The sequence below is a fragment of the Leucopleurus acutus genome, assembly GCF_964270905.1.
Source record: "Leucopleurus acutus genome assembly, chromosome: 1".
Lineage (NCBI taxonomy): Eukaryota > Metazoa > Chordata > Mammalia > Artiodactyla > Delphinidae > Leucopleurus > Leucopleurus acutus.
In genome coordinates, this window is record NC_139142.1 from 87349576 (window position 1) to 87372296 (window position 22721).

The following is a 22721-nucleotide window of genomic DNA, read 5'->3' on the forward strand; positions in this document are numbered from 1 at the left end:
CTCCTGAGGCCTGGTCAGGAGGGGCAGAGGGAGGTGTGAGGGCTTCTGGTGACGGTGGGCTGGGCACAAAGAAGGGAGCAGTGTAGCAAGACACAGCAGGAGTCTACAGGGAGCCAGAGTTCACTGGCTTGCCCCAGGACCTCAGTTACTCCTGGTCCTCTGAGCCATGGGAGGGTGGAGCACCTGTCTGAGTGCCTGTATGAGTCTTCTGTGTAGTGAGATGACAGCAAGGAGACTGATGAGCACATCACCTAACCTCTTTGGGCCTCTGTTTTCTCATCTGCAAAATAACTGAATGCCCTCCAAGTCTACTTAAGCATAGGGCAACCTCTATGATGGAATGTTTGAAGCAGGACTCAATTTCAAGTGATCCTTTCCACTGTCCCCACAGAATTCTTGCATTCGTCAGATCACATATCCTCGATTTCGAGAAACTAGCCACTGGATTAGAAAATCCAAATTCCCGTGCTTCACACCACTCTTGGGAGTTGCAGGTATCCGTTCTGGAGGAGGCTCTCAGGCTGGGCAGCCATCCCGAGGGTGTTAGTTCAGTGGGTCATCGGTCATTGGGAGCTTCTGTTCAGCTCGCTCATGGGAGCGGGAGGGCGGGCCTGGAGTGGTTTGACAGCAGCTCCGCCTGGCGGACCGGTGGTATTCCCCAGGGACTGGGCCCCAGGCCTCGGCGGGTTCCAGCTGCGGGCGCGGGCTGGGGGGCCGCCAGGGCCGCGGGCGGTGTGGCCCCTCCGGTAGAGGCGCGGCCATCAGGGGGCGCGCGCGGACGGCCCCGCCAGGCGCCACAGCCACGAGGGAGATCCGGGCCCGGGCTGGCCGGCTTCAGGTCTCGGGGTCGGACCCATCGGCCCGGGGCCGCGGGAGGCGCGGCAGGCCCCCGCTTCCTCTGGAAAGGAAACGCAGTCAGCCCGCCAGCTTTCCCGCCTCCGCCGGCGTGCGGCTTCCGCGTGGCAGGGGCGCCCCGCTCCCTCCCGCCTGGCGCGCTGCCTCTTTGTCTCTCCGTGGCTCCCCTCCTCCCAGACAAATGGCTGTTGGCAGGAAATTAGATGCGCTCTCTGGGAGCCGCGCTCGTCGGGGCGGCGGGGAGGGGGCGCCGCGCGGCAGGCCGGCTCTGGTGCCCCAAGCCGGGGCGGGGGCGAGGGGGGATGTTTTGACATCTCGTCAAAGGAAGGAACTTGATGCTTCGAAAGTGCTTTTCACAGCCGCCTGTGTCCGCTCCAGAGCTGATTTATAAACAGAATCTGTGCTCGCTCAACTCCCTCCCCCGTCAGCCCGGGGCGGGGGGAGGAGGGGGCGGGAGGGAGCTGCGGCGCTGGAGGCGCGGAAGCGGCTGTGCCTGGCAGGACTGGGTTTATTTATTGCCTCTGGCCCAGAGCCGGGGCGGCCCCGGGACTGTACAAGTTCCCTCCGGCCGAGCCCTTCCCCTCCTTCCCCACCCCCAATGCCGTCTCCATCCCAGGGGTCTGTCTCCCCGAAGCCCCGCACCAGACTCCGGCGGAGCCCGCCGGTGGTTTGGGGGTGTAGGCGGAGAGGTGGTTAGAGCACCCCGAAGGCCCGCGTCCAGCTCCATTCCCAATCCACCCCTCCACCCCTGGGTAAAGAGGGTGGAGGTCGCCACCTCTGCCCTAGGGGAAGAAAGAGGCTGGAGCTGTCTATCTTAAACTCCTCAGGAGATCAGCGATTCTGAAATCCCTTCCTCCAGGGGCTATCCTTTCTCCCCAGGGAGTCCTCTATCCTCAGCTCCAGACCACCTCTTATTCCAAGGCTCCAGTAGTCCTTCCCTTTAGAATAAATTAAGGAATCTCCAGCTGCCACTCGATTCCAGGGAGAGGGCCAAGAAAGGTTTGAGAGATCATGTGGCCCAGGAAGGGCCACAGCCCTCAGCCAGGGGATGAGCACAGGGCTGGGTCCAGATCTGTCACAATGCCCAGGCCTCACACCTACAGAGTCCGGATGGCCACGGGGTAGAGCAGGGACATGTGCTCGGCCCCCTTAATGGGCAGCTTGCGGCTGGCGTAGTGGTGCACGATTTCAGGGACGCTGCTGAAGGGCGGGCTGTTCTGGCCCAGCACATACTTGTGTTCCTTGGTCCGGGACAGCTTCATGTGCATGAAGCCCTGACTGCTCCTGGGAAGAGGAGGGGAGACCCTGGTGAGTGGGGCCCTCTCCGGTCATTGTTACCACCCCACCACCCGCTGCAAACATGGTTGTTCCAAGCCAGCTGAGAGTGGAGGCAACTAGGGAAGGTGGAGGTCAGCCCAGGAAGCAGGGAGGGGATGTAGGGGATTTTGTAAGTAGGCAGCAGTAGGTACTGGCTTTGTGGTGAGGGCACTGGGTGTGCCAAGAATATGCAGGTGGAAACAAGCTATCAGCACCACCCCCCAACCCTGGGATCCAGTCGCTCCTGCCTCAGCCTATGCACCTCCCCCAGCCTATGTGACCAGGGCCAGTTTACCCTCCCCCTCCTTGAGCTGTGGGGGAGGACATCTGTGGGGGGGGGGAGCTCCTGGTGCCTCGTGAACACAGACACCCTTGGCAGGACAGTGGGTGGACACATGCGACAACCAACCAGGCAAATCTTGGTTGGGGCTCTCTTGCAGAGACTAGGGGAGAGAGGGAGCTGGACATCACCCCCAAATCTGGGAATACTCAGCTGCCTTGTCCTGGGGACATCCCTTCACCCTCCTGCTAACTGGGCCTTGGGCCAATCCCCCAGCTCATCTATCCAGCTCTTCTGCCTGGGATGACATCATCTGTGAGGCTGCAGCTCCATCCCCTCCCTCAGAGAGGACATGCTCCACTGCCTCTCCCATCTCCCCACCACAATCCAGGAAATCAGCATCAGTGCCCAGCTCTGCCCACAAGACAAGGACCCTGCTGCTCAGAGCTCTGGCCAGCTCCCAGCAAGAACGTTGTTCAAACTACCACAGGCCTCGTCGGCCAGGCCCCAGGTCTGAAACTCCAAACAGGCAATGGGGAAACCATGCTTGGGAGAGCCCTGAAGCCCGAGTACTTGTTTCTGCTGGTCAGAGCTTACTTGGGGACAAGAGCCGGGCTCAGAAGCTGGTGTGGGAGGTAGGACTGGGGAGGGGGCTGCCTCCTCGTGAGGTTTGCCACCCTTGAGAGGTGAGGCTGGCAAACCCCCTCACTTGCTTCCCCTGTCTGTTTACAAAGAGGGCTCTGACTGGTCCCATTTCACTAGGGCCACAAGTGAGAAAGCACAGAGAGTGGGGAGACTAAAGAGGAAAGGGATGGGAGGAAAAAAACAGGCCCTTAACACCATCCTTCCCTCCCCCGCCCCCAGGGTACAGTTCCCTAAAGCCTGGGCCTGTGTGTCAGGGTGTGGGACCATCCTTCATCTGCAGGGCTGAGATAACGGCTGAAGTTGACAGTGACCACGCAGGCCCTGGGGAAAAGAGCAAAGGGCCTGAGGAACACATACAGCCCCTGGGGCAGTAGAGAGGGGAGGCAGTGAGTGGTTGCCCTCCCCTGTCTGCCCTATGCCAAAACCCAGACCCAAGGCTATGGGCATCAGGGTAGGCCCTGTGCTTCCACAGTTTGGGGACAGCCCCCCCCCCCCCCCACAGTCCACTTGACAGAATCCCCTCTCCTGAAAACTGTACATTGTATCTTCTCCTTCAGGGACAGATCTGGCCAAGAAGGGCAACAAGTGGCCAGAGAACTGAGTTGGCAGCTGAGCGCTCAGCCTCCACACCTGGATAACTGACCTCCTGGGACGAAGTCCCAAGGGTCCATTAAGACACAGCAGAGCCCTTGCCTGACCCTCAGGGAACTGAGGTGGGACTAGCTGGGCAGCAGGGCTAGGGCTGGCATGGCTTTTGGAGGAAGCTGTTTAATTACCAGTGAAAGCCCTTCCATTACAGAGAGAAGAGAAACCATAATTGTATTTCAGAGAAGCCATTTATATGTAAACGAGGCTCTGGCAGACAGATGCTGGCAGGGCCTGATCAGCCTGGGCTGGAGCGGTGTCCAGGCCGGCCTCCCCCTTTCACTTCTCAGGATAAGGCAGGGCCCAGGCTCTGCTCTGCTCTGCTCTGCTCGTGTCTCTTCTTGCCTTGGACCATACCATACTCGATGGGGGGTGGAGCTGTGTAATGGAACAGTGTGGTTCTTGGAGTTGGCCAGAGCTGGGTTCAGATCCTGCTCTGGGCACTTTATTAGCTGGTGGCCTTGAGCAAGTCACATACCTCTTTGAATCGATTTTCTTTCTATAAAAAAGAGATTGATCTTGCAGGACGGTAGCTGGTTTGGAGATGGTATGTATGCTGCTTGGCACATAGTAGATGCTCTATGAATCTTAACTATAATTTTTAAAGCAATACACATTCTGAAGTTATGTAGATCAAATTTTTGACAAAGAATTTTTCCTAAATGCTCCTTTGATGTTATAATTTGCAGACTCCCCCAGCATAAGAGGTGGAAGAAACCTAAGAGGTATCCATTGACATATTTTGCAAAGGTAGAAACCGAGGTCCAGAGAGGTTAAGTGATTTGGCTAAGGTCACACAGCTAGTTTTTTTTTTTTTTTTTTTTTTTTGGCGGTACGAGGGCCTCTCACTGTTGTGGCCTCTCCCGTTGCGGAGCACAGGCTCCGGACGCGCAGGCTCAGTGGCCATGGCTCACGGGCCTAGCCGCTCCGCGGCATGTGGGATCTTCCCAGACTGGGGCACGAACCCGTGTCCCCTGCATCAGCAGGCGGACTCTCAACCACTGTGCCACCAGGGAAGCCCCACACAGCTAGTTTTATTAAAAGCAAGAATGAAATTCAGGTTATCTGACTATAGTCTGGCATTTTTTCCATTATCTTGCAGTGAAGTTGAATAATTATCCTCCAGTGCATCTGTTTAATACTCCCAAATTTCCATATATTGGATATGTCTGAAGTGGGGGTGTACCTGTACTCTAATGCCCCCTAGAAGATGTGACAGGAAGTGGTACAGATGCCCCAGTAATGATGGGGGATGTGAATGGACACAGCATTCTGACAGGCTGCTCTGTGGGGTGCAGGTTCTACCAGGCAGAGCTCCTAGGTACTGAGGAGAGGACTAGCCATCCTGCCAGTAGAACCTGGGAGGCTGATGCTGGTCTCTGTTTCTGTGCCCAGAGTGGAAGGCTAAGGAGGAGGAGGAGGAGCCCTGCCTCCCCTGCCTCTTCCAGGACCCTTTAAAGCCCAGTTGTCAGCCGCTAGCACCCAGACCTTCTGCCCTCTTCTTCAGAGTGAACAAAAACAGCTTTGTGTCCACTGCTCCATCCTCCTCCCAGCACCCAGCCTCCATCTCACCCTGTTGAGTCCCACAGGCAAAGTTCCTATCTCCTCGCCTGTACTTGTAGAACATCTTGGGCTTCCGTTAATAATGATGATAGTGATAATTCATTAAGCACTTGGCACTATGCTAAGTGCTTATTTCATTTAATCCTTCCCTGTAAGTCAAATATGATTATTCCCCCATTTTATAAGGAAACTGAGGCCCAGAGAGGTTAAGGGGGCCCCAGGCCACAGAGCTAGAAAGTGACAGAGCCCTTCTAAGCTGCACTCTATAGCTTGACTGCCTCCCCCAATGGACTCTGCGCTCCCTGGGAGCCGGGGCTGAGCCTCAGACCTCTCCAGATGCCCGGGGCTTGGCACAGAGTCGGCACATGTTCACAGGGGATGAAGTTCTCCCCAGCCTGGCTGGGCATGGGAGAGATACTGGCGGCTCCTCCTGTCCTGCTGGTTATCCTCCCACCGATTCCCCTTGGAGTCATCCTGACAGGCTCACTCTGCCTGAAGCCACCAGCCAGCAGGCCCCACTCACTTGAGGGACAGGGAGAAGTCGTTCTTGCTGGTCTCACTGTTGCGCACCAGGTAGCTGGCCTCTTTGCACAGCCGGAGCAGGTTCTCGGCATCTGTTCGACTGATGGCCCCGTGGTACCAGCTGAGGACAAGAGAGAGGAAGGGGGGGCATCTCTGCTGGGTCCCTCGCTGTCCAGGCCCACCCATTCTGGGTGTCCCCTGCAGGCAAGCCGGTGCCAGGAGGGGAAGGGAGGGGAGAGTCCCCAGCTGGACACAGACACTCACACCTGGTTTTCCAGAGGCAGTGCTGGGTCTGTCCACTCCCCCAGGGGGCTGCTGGGCTCCACGCTTAGGGACTTGGCTGACTTGGGGTTCCCTGCAGAGAGTCGGGGAGGGAGCCGCCCCTTCTCCTCCCGGCCAGGTGACAGGCAGCTCTTCTCAGATCCTTCAAACTGGGCTGTGGGGGACATACCAGTCATAGACTCTGAGGACCCTAGAGATAGAGCCCTACAGACTAGCCAGTGCTCCATCCCCATTTCCAGCCAAAAGGGGGCAAAGGAATGTTCTGGAAGGGTGGGGCGTGCTCATGAGCCTGACCAGCTCTAGGGACAGTATCCTAGGTCCATCCCTGGGTGGGGCGGGGGCGGGCTCAGCTCACCTGTGCCACAGGGCCTCCCAGTCCCCACACCATGGCAGGAGAGGGAAGACAGCAACACGAGAAACCACTTAAGCTCCTCCCTCTGGAGGAGCTGACTGCCTTCCCTTATTCCATCCCCCTCAGGGTGGCTTCAGTGCTGATAATATTGTTTCTTTCTCCTCCTCAGGAGTTCATTACCGTTCTCCAAATCACCCTGCCAAGCCGTTCTGTAGAAATGACTTATCGATCTGAGAACAATTATCTGACTCCCCTTGGTGCCATCCTGACAGGCTAATCCTGCCCAAAGCCGCCAGCCAGCCCGCCCCTCCCCCGCCCCCAAGGTCGCGGCCCACAGGCTCCCCTCCCCCACCCACAGAAGCCCAGCAGAGGCAGCTCTGGCCTCCCAGACTGGGACAGGCATGACCGCTGAGCCTGCCCAGGGAGGGCTGAAGCCAGTGAGCCAAATGGGCACGAGCACACATGCACAGATGACAGAGACCCTCCTTCAGCCTGTATTTACAAAATACCCACTCACACCCACGCACAAATGTACAAACAGGTGCTCATGCAGGTGTGCGTATGCACAGATGCAAGCACATCCCTGGCTGCCCATTCTGGGTAAAACTGAAAGTAGATGAAGTGTTCAGTGTCTTTTTTCTCCGCCTAGCACTTTCAGGCCCTCATTGTCTTTCCAGTCACCAGATACAAAGATCAAACCTCTCCTTTAACTTCCTGTGCTAGCATCACCCCTGCCTCAGGCGTTATTTGCACTGCTGAGGGATCTGGTCAGGCAGAGCTCTGCCCAAAAGACTGAATTTAGAATAATGGACTTTTATGGCATGGGGGGGGGGGAAGATATTTGGAAGGGGCCTCCCTCAGGAGATGCCTTCCCCACCCCTTTAGGGGAGGGAGGAACGTGTACTTTGTCCCTTCCATCTTCATCCAGGGCAAGAGGGATTCCTCCTGGGTTCTCTGAACTCTGCCCCACCTCTCTGCTTCTCCAACCCAATCCACAGGGCCTGAGGGCTGAGAGGACACATCACCCTGGCCAGAAGCCCCCAAAGGACCCACCGCTGCCGTCCTCCAGGCTGGACTCAGGGAGGGGTGAGGCTGGACCGGAGATGTCCCTGTCCCCGTCGGGAAGGGAGGGGCTGCTGTCCAGCTGTCCCACCGGTGGAGGCCAAGGTAGGTCTTTGATGACCTTAATGTCAACTGGAGCCAGTAGCAGCAGGGAGAAGAGAGACAGACAGGGACAGAGACAGAGAGAGGCAGAGATTGAGACACCAAAACCCAGAGCCAGGACACAGGACAGCCTAGAAAGGAGGAGGGTCAGAGCAGAGGCAGGGGCAGCTTCTGAGGGAAGAACAGGACTCTCAGAGGACTGGGCGGAGCCACACTGACCGCACCATGGCAGGTGGGAGGCTCCAGGAGCAAACAGCCAGACACAGGGTCTTGCTCTGCTAGCCCCACAGGTCCCCTTTATTTGACCTCTCACAAGCCTTCAGGGCCCAAAGGGCCCAGGAAGGGAGGGAAAAGCAGGACCAGGAGCTGCCCATACCCCCCAGCATCATACCTGGACACCCACACAGCATCCTGGCACGCCCCACCTTGCCTCCCTTCCCCCTTTCGCCTGCAGCCTGGGAACTCATGGGCAGCGACACCGAGACAGCCCAGCCTCAGGCTGTCAGGAAAACTCAGAAGCCAGAGCAGATGTTTTATTGAAATTTACCCACCACACCCTCAATCCTGAGCCTTGACAATTAGGAGAGCCATGCCACTGGCGGCTGCAGGACTGCTAACAGGTTTCCTAATGAGGAGCATAGATTTTCCCATTAAGCAACTCAAACAGTATTGATTCTCCAAGGAGACTTCGGGAGATAAACGGCCCATCCTCAATGGTCCACGCTTTACGGGAAACAAATTAGGAACCTGTGGTTTCCCAGTCTGGCTGCCGGGGTGGGGAGGACAGAGTGGAGAGCCGGGTCCAGCTCCAGGATGAGCTCCTTGCCCAAGGAGGGCTGAGGAAGACATGGGAGTAGGAATGAGGTCTAACGGCACTGAAGTCCTTTATGTTCTCACTGAACAAGGCTCTTGTACCAGGCTCTTGTATCACCTACTCAGGCCCTCTCTATGTTGGACTCCGGGCCTGGGATGGACACTGGGGTGCTTGGTACAGGAGAAACCTGATGATTTCTCCCTCTCCCCACTGGTTCCTGCTCCTGAGAAATACCCTTCGGGCTAGGCTATACACACAGTGGGTTTTCACTGTCTGGAGTGTCAGTGCTTTCCTTTGTTACGTGTATGTATTTAACATATGCCACAAGTTTTATCATTTTGTTTGGAATTTCTTTATTTTTAAGTATACACCGCCTCCCAAAAGATGGAAGTGGCTCAAGCCTCTTGGCCTCTGAGAGGTGGTGATGCAGGGAGTCATCCCCGACCCTGCACACAGTTCTGTGTCCACACCGCCCAACTCACCACTCTCCATGGTGCAACTCAACTGCACTTCCCTTGAGCCCAGCTCCTGCCCCCCACCCCCACCCCAAGTCCACTCCTCCCATCCCCCTGAGCCTGGAAAGCTGCTCAGAGGCCTCAGCAGACCTGCCCTCTCCACCCAGGACTCACCTGCAAAGGCTTTGGAAATCCGCTCCTTCTTCCACTCCCAGGGCTGGTCATACTCCTCGGGGGGCCTCTCATCATCCTCTGGCAGGCGGGACTCCCGGGGCCAGGAGGCCCCCTCACCTTCCGGGGTGGCCCCCTCCTCCTCCTCTGGCTCATAGGGCGTGTCATACAGAGGCAAGGGCTGAGCTGCTGTTTCCTTGGAGCCCCGGATCTCTGCCAGGGCAAGGCAGGAGGGAAGGTGTGAGCAGTCCTGGCTGCCTGGCTCAGCGCCCCCAGTAGCACTCCCCAGCTACAAGCCTTCAGAGGAGATGCTGGCTGTGGGGGGAGCCCAGTGACCACACATCTGGGGTCCCTCACCCTCAGAACACCTCTAGGGTTCCAAAACCATGGGACCCAACAGAGGCAGGGGCAGAGAAAAGATCCTGCAATGGACAACAAGGGCTGGGGAGCTGAGGCTTACACATTTAGGAAACTGAGGCAGGGTCCATCTCCTTGCTACTCAGATCCATTTATTTCCTTGTGTCCCAAGTTATGTCATTTTGCAATCAGAAAATCCTTCTTTGTTGCTCAGGTACTGCTGACCACCCCCTCCTTGAAACTGTCCCCTCTGGACAAGTCATTTTCATGGACTGTCCTCCTCTCCCATCACCCCCGTTTGGTCTCTTTCCCTGGATCCTCTCTTGGTCTCTGTCCGCCAGGGCCAAATCTTATTCATTTCTCCCTGCTCTCACTCTCCAGTCTCATGGCACCCTTTGCATCTATATGTTTCCAACTGCCATAAAAATGTTTCACTTTGATGTTTCAAACTCACTGCTTTCCCCCCAACTTCTTCTAGTCTGTTCTGTGATCCTCTTTTGGGGATCACTGACCCAGTGAAAATCTGATAAAAGCTATGGAGCTACTCCCCAGAAAAATGTGCGAATTTTCACATACAATTCCACGACACTCATGGACGTCCTGGGGGTCTACACCCTTCTCATCTAAATACAGTAGCCGCCCTCTCACTTTCTCCATTTCTGTCTACTACACTGCTCTCCTTGGTCCTGGCCCTCCTTCATTCTCTGAATCCCATGTGTTCAGTGCCAATACCTGATGACTCTCCCCCTCAACTCTTCACATCTAGATTACTGCTAGGGTGAACCTCCAATCTACAGGCTTATGTTTCAGGGGCTCCATGGAATGACACTCCCTACTGCTCTCTGCTCCCTCACCCACCTCTCCCAGGGAGGGAGAACAGCTTATCTGATTGGCCAGTGGAAGCTTCCTTTCTTTCCCAGATTTGCCTACTTGCAGAGAGAGAACATTCTGGTTCTTTCTCCTCCTGCCCCCGTGCAGGGGCCTATAGCTGTCCTGAGTTGCCCAAGCCTGAGTAGGCAAGTTTAATTCTGTGGTGAAGTATTCTTAGCTATGTCATTCTGGTGACATAGCTAAGTAATGTTCTCCAGTCAACTTTATCAGTAATAAAGCTGGCATTGCTATCTCCATCTGTTTCCTTAATCCTATTCCTCAGTTATTTCCAAGCTCAGAGGGGAAGAAAGGGGTGTTAATTATTGGTCCCTTAAAGCCTCAACAATTTCCACGATAGCCTACTAACTCATCTTTCTTATTTTTTAATTAATTTATATATTTACTGGCTGAGTTGGGTCTATGTACGCGGGCTTTCTTTAGTTGCGGCGAGTGGTGGCTACTCTTCGTTGCAGTGTGCGGGCTTCTCATTGCAGTGGCTTCTCTTGTTGCAGAGCACAGGCTCGAGGTGCGTGGGCTTCAGTAGTTGTGGCTCACGGGCTCTAGAGCGCAGGCTCAGTAGTTGTGGTGCGCGGGCTTAGTTGCTCCGCGGCATGTGGGATCTTCCCAGACGAGGGCTCGAACCTGTGTCCCCTGAATTGGCAGGCGGATTCTTAACCACTGCGCCACCAGGGAAGCCCCCCAACTCATCTTTCTGATGCCCAGTTCTTCTAGTGTGTTCTGTACACCAAAGCCTCAGTAATCCTCTAAAAATGCCACATTCATCCTGTTCCTTTCTTGCTCAAGAATCCATAATGGCTCCCTTCCCGTGTTTGGAGCAAGTCCAAATGCCTCGTTTGAGCCTTCAAGACCTGCACTACCCCCTCTTGGCCTCTCTCATTTTAGCTCTCCTGTATGCCCAGCACTAAGATTATTTGCCCCCGAGCAAACCTTCCTCTCATCCCTCCCTGGGGCCTTGGCTTACACTGATTCACCCCGTCCTCCTCTCTCATCACCCACATTGTTCCCTTTCCCTGGATGCTTTCTTGGCCTCTGTTCCCCAGGGCCAGCTCTCATTCACTTCTCCCTGCCCTCACTCCTTGAACTACTTGCCCAATCTCATGTGCATTGCATCTGCATTTCTAGTCATGTGTTTCCAATTGCCATAGATGTTCGCTTCGAGGTCCCATCATTTCAGACCCATCACCTTCCCTAAAGCTAGTGATTCTCTTCTTGGGATCAATGACCCCCAGCGCACACCACTAGCTTGTCATTCGTGACTATCCCAAATGCTTCTGTTGTCTGCCCTTTGGTTGTATGGCCTTCTCTAGCACCTCACGTCTCAGGCACCACAAGTCCCAGCTTCTTCTCCAAAATGACTATCTTGAAGACAATGGCCACCCTCCCCAAAGACCCAGCAAAGGCTTTCTCCATATTTTCTAGGGACCAAGGAATCAGTCCTTAGACTTGTGGGTCCCAGAGCCTGTTCTGCAGATACTCAAGCCTCAGGGAGCAACCCCCAACCCCACCCCCACCCCAAACTCCATCACTCACCGGCCATCATCTTTTGGGCCTCATAGGGCTCCATGTAACCGTCATTCTCGGGGACCTTCTCTGGGGCTCCTGAAACTCCTATTGGGCCTTCACCGGTCTCCTGAACATCAAACGGATCCGCATAGTCTTCTAGAATTGCTAGCTTTGGGAAGAGAGTGAGGGGAGCAAGCTTCAGACGTCTGAGAGACAGCTCTGCTTCTCCCCAGGATGCTCTGTCCATGGGAGCAAGAGTCCTGGACAGGCTGCCCAGGAGCTTGGATGGGGAGAAGCTCTGGCTGTTCCTTTGCAGGGGTCCCCACCAGGCTGCCAACAGAATGGTACATCTTTCTTTTCTGTTAATTTTGTGCCTCTGGCCCATTCCCTAGGCTAAGTGGACAGGATGAGGCTCTGGGCTTTAAGGCCTGCCTCATTCAGGGTCCAGGCAGGACCAGAGCCTATACCAGGTGGCCTAACAGAGGGAATTAATTCATAGACCTGATTATAAAGGTGCTGGAGTTCAAAGAATAAGCAGGGAACAGTAGGCAACTGGGGGATTGGCTTGGTCCATGCCTAGCATTGCATTCCCAGATGCTAAACAAATAAGTATTTGCTGACCTTCAAGGAAGATACTGAGTTTATGCCACAGTTCACTGGTTTATCCTCACAACATCCTTCACAATGTCATGTGGGAATTATTATCCCCATTTTAAGGAAATGGAGGCTCAGGGAAGGTAGGGAACAACACGCCCAAGTCCATTCCACGTAAGTGGAGAAACCAGGATTGGAACCTGTGCCCTTTGTGCAAAATCATGCTGCCAGCCTGCTACCACTGGGCATCTTGGCTGTCCTGGGAGAGAGACCACCTTAGGATAGCCCTGAGAAAGCCAGGGTTTGGGCTCTGCTGAAATCCCCCAGGCTCTTGGAGGACAGGGACAGGAAAGGTACGGTCTTGGCCCTCCTCATCCCAGGCTGCAAGCCGCACACCCTGCAGAGGAGCTTAAGGTGCTCGGGGTGGGGCACAGCTGAGGACAAGAAAGCCTTTCTCCAAGCTGGGCACAGGCTTGGGGGGACCTGCTGAGGCAGAGACAGAGCACAGCCCGCTGCACGCTAACTGCACCTTGGGGCAGGAGAACACTGCACACCCGGTTGCCAGGCGTTGACAAGAGGTAGCTCTGGGGCCTGCGGCATGGGGAAGGGGCCACTCCTGCCTTTCCCCTATTCTCGGTCTAGGCTTTGGATCTGGTCCAGATCAGGACTGTGGGAGACAGTTGGGCAGGGAGGCTGTGGGGATGACCACCTGTCCTGGGTTACAGGACCTGGGACCCCTACCAAGGCAGAAATGGAGAAAGAAAACTTCCCACCTCAGAGCCCCCTTCTGCATGTTCATTGAACCCCCACTGGCCCCTCTAGGGGTCTCAAGAGTGTCCCAACAGCTCCTACCATCTCATGCATCGGTTCTTCAGCTCCTACTCGTTTCACCTTGTTCCAGTCAAGACCCCCAGCTCCTTTACCTCCCTCGAATCTCTGCCTGCTTCTGAGAAGACCACCGTCTCAGATCATCCCATCACCTCCACCAGACCATCCACTGGCCTGGGGCTCCTTGTCACTTCTGTCCCTCCAGCTCCAGTAAGCACCTGGTTCACAGTGGGCACTAGAAAAATGTTACTGCTAGATCACTGCCTATTTCCCATTACAGCGCACCCCCACCCCCCGCTCTGCGAGTCCCCCTTTCTGCAGGAAGTGCAGAAAAGGAATCCACTCCTACCCTGAGCTGCTTCACCCCAGGCCAACGGGCACCCACAGTCTCACCCACCTGACCAAGGGGCTCTGGAGCCAGCCCATTCGGTACCCACCCAGGTCGGCACCCAGCCTTACACTCATAAGTGGCAGCTACTTAACAGTAACTGAATCAACAAATGTGCTATCCTTAAACCTTGCAATGGCTCTCCAGTGCCAAAAGAACAAGTCCAAGGTTAAAGGGATTTAAAGATTCCACTTTGCTCTTTGGGTTCTCTCTACCCACCCTAGGTTACTTTGTTACCTGAAAGCTCTATAATCTCTTTCTTCTCTCAAAGGCTTTCCCTTTACCTGGATCAGATTATTTTTCTTTAGAAAGCCTTCCATTCTCCCTCCAGGTCTGGTTAGGGCCTCTGTGCTGGGCTATCAGCACACTGTGTAGTAAATACTTGTTTTATTATCTGTCTTCCTGCAGACTGTGAACTTCCTGAGGGCAGGAACCACGTTCATTGCTAAATTCCCAATACCTAAAAGTGCTCAGTAAATACCTGTTAAATCAGTTCATATAAAAGAGGAAGGAAGAATGGACAAAGGGAGCACTTTTCCTTGTTCATTCAGGAGAGGAGGAAGCATGAATCTGGCTGGGGAGTCAAACACGGGGTATGAGTCCCTGGAAGCTGCTCAATAAGTAGAAGCACCTGGCCCAAGCCCCAGGCGCCCCCCCCCCCAACTCCACAGAGCCCCCCTTGCCTTCCCTTAGCAAGCCCCGTCAGAGCTGCAGGCAGCGCCCTTCCCACTGGAGTCCTGGGCCAGTCGTGGCAGCTCGGGGCCCATGGGCACTCAGGTGGCAGCTCTGTGGGCAGCTCAATGGCTCCTCTGTTCCATTCCTGGCTCCACACCCTGCTCCAGGAAGCCCTGGCCTCCGCCCTGGGCTGGGGCGCCTAGAGAAGCCACCCACGGGGCCGGGTCGGGAGCAGCAGCAGAGACACCTGCTGGGAAGGACGGGCACCCGACCTGGACATAGAGGACGTGTCAGAGACCAGACCTGCTTTCCCAGTGGCTTCTAGGTCACGTGAAGAGGCAAAACTGCTCCGTGTGGGGAAGCTGCCCCTGTAGGCTTCTGACACCTTTGCTCTATCATGATGTACTTTGTTTATGGGCCCTCTACCTGACTCTGCCATGTATACGGCGTCCATCACAGGACCTGGCACACAGTAGGTGCTCAGTGCCCATTTACTGGATGCTCGAAAGGCCTCCTTCTACCCAGACTCCATCTTCTGGAGTGACACAGACTCTCAGATCCCCATTCATCCTAACTCTGACCTGACCGACCAGTAGGGGCTGTAGGAGCAGCCTGTCAGGAGAATCCACATTTGATAGGGATCAAAGCCTTTGGCTCAAGGGCAGAAGGAAGGAACTGGCAGGGAAGGCACCTAAAGCCAGGGCTGATATTTAGGCACATCCTCTGGTACGCTGTTGAAATGCTGAAATATTTCCAAACTAGTAGGTAAGTAGCTCTGCCCAGAGGGCCCCGTGGCTCCCTCCACTCCTGCAGGAGGGTGGCAGGGTGCCTCCGGGACCCTGGTCTTGCACCTGTTCAATGGGGCAGTGCTCCTCCCAAAGCAGCTGTCAGGCCTTGCCTCTCCTTCCTGCCCAGGCCTCTCCTGAGGTAGCTGGCAGGCCCACCATCTGGTTGAACCCTCCACTCTGCAGCTGGGCCTTGCTACGAGTTTCTGACCCCACCCGTGGGGCTTTTGAGGCCAGGGGAGCAAAGGAGACACATGTCACGGGATTTGGGCTCTGCAAAGTACCCGAAGTCTACCACTGTCCCTTTTCTCCATTTCTTTAGTTTATATTTAATGTCTGGAAGCCTCTGGTTTTTTAATCTGTAGAATGGGGATGGTATTAGCACCTACCTTATAGGACTGGGTAGAGGACAATGAATGTAAAAAGTCCTTGGCCCAGAGGCTGGCAAGGAGGAGTCAGTGCTCAATAAATGTTTGCCGTGATGATAATCCCTTTTATTCAGGCATTAGGACCCCAGAGTTCAGGTGCTTGTCCAGGGTGCACAGCTTGCAGTAGCAGAGACAAGAAAGACAGAGACCCAGGTCTCCTGAGTCTCACTGCCTTGCCACAGATTTCCTAGAAAAACTGGGAAATGTAGCATCTTCTCTCCTCTATTTGTAGATTTAAAATACACCTTAGCATGTTAAAGGCTCTGAGAAGTCCTGCAACCAAAAGACTAACTTAATTTTGTTTAATTCAGCATTTCTCCAAACTATTTAACCATGAAATCCCTTTTCCACTGAAAGTCTGTCAGTCTGGGAAATGGTGTACTATTGATATTTACCTTCCTCAAGATTGAACTTTTTGCACTTTCTGTTCCCACTTACTAGAATGCCCTTCCCAATTTTATCTGCCAGGGAAACTCCTTCATGTGAAACAAATTCGTTATTATCCTTTTCTAATAACAAAGCAATGCCATGCTTGTAAAACACTCATCACAGACATGCAATTGATGCTACCAAACCTTTTAAGACCCTTATAAGGCATGTCCGAGGCCACTTTGGGATTGGGTGGCAAGTGCTGGCCTTCAGCATTCAGGAAATGGTGAACTCAGCACAGAATGCAATCCTCATTCCTTCCTTAAGAGCCTCCTTCCCCTGGTTCATTAGCAAATGCTCAGTGGATACTTCCTCTCTCTGCAGGCCTCCTCTCAGCAGGTGCAAAGGTCCCGTGCAAAGGTCCCATACATGAGCTGGCAGCCAGTCTGGAGTCAGGCTGCCCAGCTGGGAACCTCAGCTCTCTAACTAGCTGTGAAACCTTGCAAGCGTGACTCAACATTGCTGTGCTTCAGTCTCCCTTTTCGTAATGCTGGAATAACAACTTGTCATAGACTTGTCATAGGGTTGTCATAGGGTTGTTGTTACAACAACCCTAGACTTGTCATAGGGTTGTTGTAAGGATCAACTGGTCTAATACACATCAGCTGCTTCAAATTGTACTAGATACAAGGTGGAGGCTCAGTAAATGTCCACGATTGTATTATTAAATACAAAGGACAAATTCCTGGATCCTCCAAGAGCTCACAGTGACAGACACAAAACAAGTTCCCAAAGAGTGAAGCACCTTGAGGAGCTATGAAGCCACACGGCTGAGCCCCAGGCTCTGCAAGCCCCACAGGCTCACTGTATGCAGGGTTTGGGCCCCACCTCCACTCTCATATCATATCACACTGGTTCTCCAGGGCAACGGGAGTAGGCTGCAGGTAGCCCTCCAAGTCCCGGGCCCCAGCCAGCTGCTCCATCCAGGGTCACAGGGTCCCAGCTGTTCCTGGCTCCCAAAGGGTGGAGCACCAGGGCTGCGGTGTCACTGAGTCACTGCCCAAGCCAACAAGCCGCAGTTGTCTTCCAGAGGGAGGGAGTGCTGCAGCACGAGGAGGCAGCAGTGGATAGGGTGGACAGGCCTGCGGGCCTCAGCCCTCCTCGAAGCACCAGTGGCAGTGGCACCAACAACAGCACAGGCCACAAAGTTCAGATCCCTTGACCGGAACCCTCCTCCTTTCCTCCATCAGGGGACCCAAGGACACGTGTGAGATAAACGAACCAGACCTATAGACTCTGCGCAAGTCATATGAAAGAAAATTAAAGCAAAGAAGGAAACAAACTCAAAAAAGGTAAGGACTCGGTCTTCTAGGTGGTGAGTCTCTTTCAGCGCCTAGGCCAGTGTCACTTAATGATACTCAAAACACTCAATGAACACTGGCCAGGGAGGGCCCCTACCTGCCCTCCTAATCCCAGGGCAGGCATGTCTTGTTCATCTTCTGACATCCGGAATGTATCCTTCACTTTCTTCTTCCCGCCTATCTGTTCACTCGTTTCCAAACTTGGGCCCAGAGGATCCAAGTCCATGTGAAAACCATCTATGAGGTACAGTATCTATTCTTCAAAGTTCTTAATATTTTGGGCCCTGTGAACGGCAGTGAGAATCTGAGAGCTGTGAGCCTTTTCCCAGAAAAATGCTCATGCCCCCAAATATGTGCACAGTATCTCTGGAGGTTCTTGAACCCTAGAAGCCCCTCTGTGAGCTAAGAACAAGAACCCTAGTTTCAATTCATACAGGGTGCCTGACTCTCTTAGTGTTCACATCACCTCTGTCTCTCTGTTTTGCTCTCTCACTCTCTCATTCTCTGTCTCTTTCTCTCACACACGTATCTTGGCATGATCGAGGCAAAGGACACACTGTGCAGATGGTCAGAGGCAACTGAAAGCTTCATCCAACCAGGGCCCCTCTCCCATCCCCATCCCCTTTTCCTAATTAGATCAGGTTTTTCCTGTTGAAGGTCTGAGAAAAGGGAGCAAAGCAAGGGAAGGCACAGCTCTCTAGCCCCTCTGCCAGAGCATAGCCTGATGGCCAGACAGGGCCCAGTACCAAGAGGGAGTCTTCCTGCAGCCAGATGGCGAGGCTCTGCCTGCCTGCTGCTCCCACACCTGCCCTGCCAGGCCTGCCCAGATGGCCACCCTTGCACCCCTGCCAACTGCAGCCGTGGGTCTCAGGGTGGGCCAGCAGCCAGAGCCCTGCACGGGGAGAAGGCTAATGGTCCTGAGCCCCCAGGCCTCTCAGGGTCCTGTCTGAGGCCTGTTCTCTCCAGCCCCTACATCCACTGGGCTCATTCCCCTTCAATTTCTCTGGCTCATCACAGAAGCATTTGCACCCATTTCATCAAACCTCATGATCCAGCTCCTCTCAGAGGGTTCTGACCCACCCAGCACCAGCTGCTGGACTGCAGGAGAGAAGTGAGCCAGCCCAAGGCAAAACCTGGTCCCCAGCCTCATCTCACCTCAGGAAGAGACTCAAAAGCAGCAAGCCAAGAGGACCTGCAGGGCTAAGCGGAGGGGGAGCTGAGACTAAGGAGAAAGCAGCCACACAGGACAGGAACACCAGCTCAGCAGGGCCTCGGGGGCCAGGCCGGCTCACCATCCAGCAGGCACAATCCTGTGTGAGCTCTGCAGGCAGGTGCTGACCCTTGGGTTTAGGCTAAGGGGCTCAGGTACCTAGTCTGGGCTCTTCCTGAGAAGATCCAAACTCCGCTCCTGAAGAGGTGGAGCTGCTCTCTCTGAATGGTGGGAGCCCCCAGGTCAGCTTCCCTGCCCTTGGGCCAGCTCAGATGGCATACTGAGTCTTTCTCACACACTCATTAAACCACAGATTGTGTGGCTCCTAGGAAATCCTGCTAGATTTCATTCCTGTCCCTGCAGCTGACAAAGGAGTCAGATACCTCTTAGCACCCAAGGTCTGAGCAGCCCACAGATCACAGAGACGACCCAGGGAGAGGCATGGATGCCCTTGGTGAGAAGAGGCTGTGGGCTTCTGCATGGTTGTGTGGGCACAGCCCCTTCCTTGGGGTCTCTGTGGGGAAGTGTACAAGGGGAACTTTAGTTAGGGGAGTCTCTGACCCTCAGGTCACCCTAGCAATGGAGAGTCACCACTCAGGACTTATTGATATTTATGCACCACCCCTCTTTATGCCAAACAGTGTGTCAGGCACTTGGGAGACACAATATGAGGATAAGGCCCTTGTCCTGGAGGAGCCCACGGCTTGGTGGGCAGCCTGTTAGGCCATTCCAAGACAATACAGAGAGGAGGAGGGCCAGGGACAGTTCAGGCCCACATGCCAGCAGGCAGTGGTCAGGGAGGAGGAGACTAACTGATCAATAGTAAGAACAAAGCCTAATGCTCCCTCTGCCTCACTGCCACCACCACCATTGGGGAAAATTAGGAAGAGGAGCCTAAGGACATGTGAAAGCGTAGGCTCCTTCTGCAGGCGAACAGTCCTGGCCCAGGATGGGTAGCCATGCCCCATGGCAGGAACTAGGGGAAAAATAATTCACATTCCTGAGGCTTCTGCTCTGACCCTGACACATCTCTCTTACCCAAGAATCAGGCAGAACAGTGGCGCACTCTCAGCTGAAAGCCTCAGCCCTGGAGCCAACAGATTCAGACAGCAACTTTGCTCTCCAATCAAAGAAAACTGTGTTCTCTGCTGAGGGGAGGGGAGTCAGCCCCAGAGCAAGCTCCCAGGGGTAAGTGAAGAGGGACAATAGAGCTAGGGCAGCCCACCAAGTCATCGTCCTAGAATTTAGGACTACAGGGACCTGGGGATGACTTTCAGCTGTCAGGGAGGGATAAGGCCGCACTGAGGTTGGGCAGGGGGTGTCTTCTCTACCAGGGGCCTTTGAGCCACAGTGGATGTTCTTGGAAACAGTGAATGCCCAGCCCGCCTCTCTACCCCAAGCCTTCAGATCCACAAAAAGCTCTAGCCACCCTCAGAATGGACCCGGGGAGCAGGAGGCCAAGAGGAGAGGAGGAGTGGGTTCAGTTGCTTAGCCCCTTCTGGGCAACAGGTTCTGAGCACTGACTGTCCGCTTACCTGGGGGGATAAGGGAAGGAGTGCAGGAGTGGGCCTGCCTTTACCTCAGTGGTTAGCATCCTTGTGAAGAGCTGCATACTGCCTGTTCTGGCTTCCTGAGAACAACAGTCCACCCGGCTCCAGTCCCACTGGGTAAGGCAAAGGCCAGCTCTTGCTGTGTCCACAGGGAGAAACCCAGCCTTCACCTCCTTCCTGGGGCTTCAGCACCTCCAAGGATGCTTGGGCTTTTTTAACAGGAGAAGGAGTGGAGCTTGGTGCTGGCTCTGCCCTGAGGGGGAGGGGTCAGAGATCAAAGGGCAGTGAGCTGCTGCTCCCAGAGGATTGAAAGGCCATAAACGGGAGAAACGGGCTCAAATCCCGTTAGAAAAAAGGCTCCCCGATTAGGCTCCGGGGTCTGCGATGAGGAGAGCAGAGATTGGGAGGGGGAGGGTCACTAGTTCAGGGGCTATAATAAGGGAAAGAGGCAGAGTTTGGGGCGCATGTCCCAAATTAGAAGGTCGAGAATCTGAACAAAGGTGGATGAAGGCTCCGAGCCCCGGGGTCAGGGACTAAGATCGTGTCCGCCAGGAACCGTGACGCCAAGGGGCCCGGCCCCGGTCAGGCCACCTTTGTCCCTCTCGAAAGCCCCAGACCTCCGACCACCTCTCCTCTTTGCAATCCCCCGACCGGCGTGGCACTCACCCTGTCGCTGCTGGCGGGTGGTCCAGAGATCCGTTCCTCGGGAGGAGGCGCTGGGGGGCCAGGGGTCTCGACCCGAATAAGGCGGTGGGGTGGCGAGCCGTGGCGCGGGGGCGGCGTGGGGCCGGGAACGGCAGGGGTGGCTAGAGCAGCGGAGCCGGACGGCCCCCCGGAGTAAGGGTCTTCAAAGTCGCGCTCCCTCTGCAGTCGGTAGGCGGCCAAGATGTCCGGGGGAGGTGCGGGGGGCGCGGCCGGGGAAGGTGCGGGGGGGCGGTAGTCCGGCTCCGGGGGCGCCGGCTTGCCCCCACCTCCGCCGCCGCCCCCCCCGCGAAAGCCCAGGTGCTCCCGGAGCCACTTGGCCACTCCGCCGCTGCCGCCCCCTCCTGGGCCGGTTCCCGCACCTCCGGCGCCCCGGCGCGATCCAGCCGGGCCGCCCCCCGCGCTCCCCTGCGCCCGCGGCCCCGGGCCGGAGCCGGCAGGAGAAGCTCCGCTCAGTAACATGAGGCCAGCCAGACTGAACGTGGGGAGCTCTGTGGCCGGGCAGGGGGCGGGGCGGGGGCGGAGTTCGGCGGGGCGGCGAGAGGGGGCGGGGCTCGTCAGTAACAAGGGAGGGGCGGGGTTCCGCTACCTAAAGGAGGCGACCTCCCTCCGCCCGGCGGAGAGGAGCGGGCGGGGGCTTCCAACCTGTGTGGACGGAGAAGTGAAGTGGCGACCGTAGGGCAGGGAATGCGACTCTTGAGGATGCACTGAGGATGAATCCTCCACGTGTCGCCACGCGTGCCCCCCCTGGGGACGCACCTGTGCACGTCTGTTCCCCCTCCCCAGCTCCCACCTCGCGCGAGACGCCAAGAGGGGAGTCTTCGGACTCCGGGGTTCCTGGCCCTCCGGCGCCTTCCGCCCCTCCTTTACCCTCCCCAAGGCCTCCCAACTGAGAAATAATATCCTGGGAGGAAAAACTGGGGTGGGGTGGGGGCGAGACAGGGGCTGTTCTGTAAGATGTGTCTGGAACTACCGGCTCCGGCGTGCTGCCTTCGGAGCCCCACCTACCTCCTCCCATCCAACTGCTCTCTGTGCACATACTCGAACCCACTCCAGGTAGACATCTCACATCACAGACAATCAGCTCCCTAGAGGCACCCACTTCTCCCGAGTGGTTTCCACACACGCCCTCCTCACAGGCAAACGGCCCTTGCACAAACGCCTCCCACCCGGCCCTGATGGCAGCGCAAGCATATACACAGGAATCCCTTCAAGTCCCAGGTTGCGTTGCCAATCAGCTTAGTGACAGAATAGAAACAGACAAGTCAATAAATCAAGTCTAGAAACAGTTCCAGTGTTGTCTATCATAAACCCCTTATCCTCCAGAGGCTCGGATGCTCAAGCATTTTTGTCTTAGAAATAAAACCAATTTCTCCCCAGGAATGTTGTAGCCCTGAGGCCAACGCCAACATTTGCTTTTGACTCTGATGGAAAGGTAGCAGCTTCACCTCACCAGCATCCCTCTGAGCACTACCTCAGTGTCTCCCTCACTCTTAGGCTCATATCTGTCTTGTGGGGGAGCGAAGAGCCACGTGAGGCCCCACAGGGAAGGGAGCTCAAAGCTGGAGCAGCGTAAGATGTGATGGCAAAACTGAGAATACCCTAGGATTCCCAGGGCCCCAGGTCTCAAAATATTTGTTGAGTTTCTGCTTTGTGCATATTCTTTGGTGTTACAGGACAGTGCTTTCCAAACTGCGATATGCACACGAATCTCCTGGGGAATTTGTTAAATTGAAGTTTCTGATTCTGTAGGTCTGGCTGGGATGGGGTCCCGGTGTAGTTCCAATAGGCTCCCAGGTGATACAGATGCAGCTGGCCCTCCCACCACACTTTGAGTAGCAGGACTGTAGGAGATACTGAAATATCTGATATTGTGTCTGGTTTCATGAGGTATAATAGAGAAAATAACGTGCACATCGTAAAAATGTGCAGCTTAAAAAATTGACTAACAAATCAAAGCTGGACATAGAGATAATAATTCTAGAAGAATTGTCCAGTTGATGCATATTCGAGGG

General features: G+C 55.3%; 1 protein-coding gene across 2 annotated transcripts; it reads right to left on the minus strand.

Moving 5' to 3' along the window:
- Positions 1-1904: 1904 nt before the first annotated feature.
- SHF (Src homology 2 domain containing F) lies at positions 1905-21168 on the minus strand (the record flags this gene model as incomplete). Of its 2 annotated transcripts, XM_082836536.1 has the most annotated exons (7): positions 1905-2139; positions 5829-5948; positions 6092-6263; positions 7515-7655; positions 9069-9278; positions 11844-11981; positions 20667-21168. In XM_082836536.1, the coding sequence occupies 7 exons, from the start codon at positions 21166-21168 to the stop codon at positions 1953-1955; spliced, it is 1470 nt and encodes a 489-aa protein (XP_082692662.1). In that variant the 3' UTR covers positions 1905-1952. The 2 variants fall into 2 exon arrangements, with proteins under 2 accessions (XP_082692662.1, XP_082692663.1); XM_082836537.1 differs by lacking the exon at positions 7515-7655.
- Between the last annotated feature and the right edge of the window lie 1553 nt (positions 21169-22721).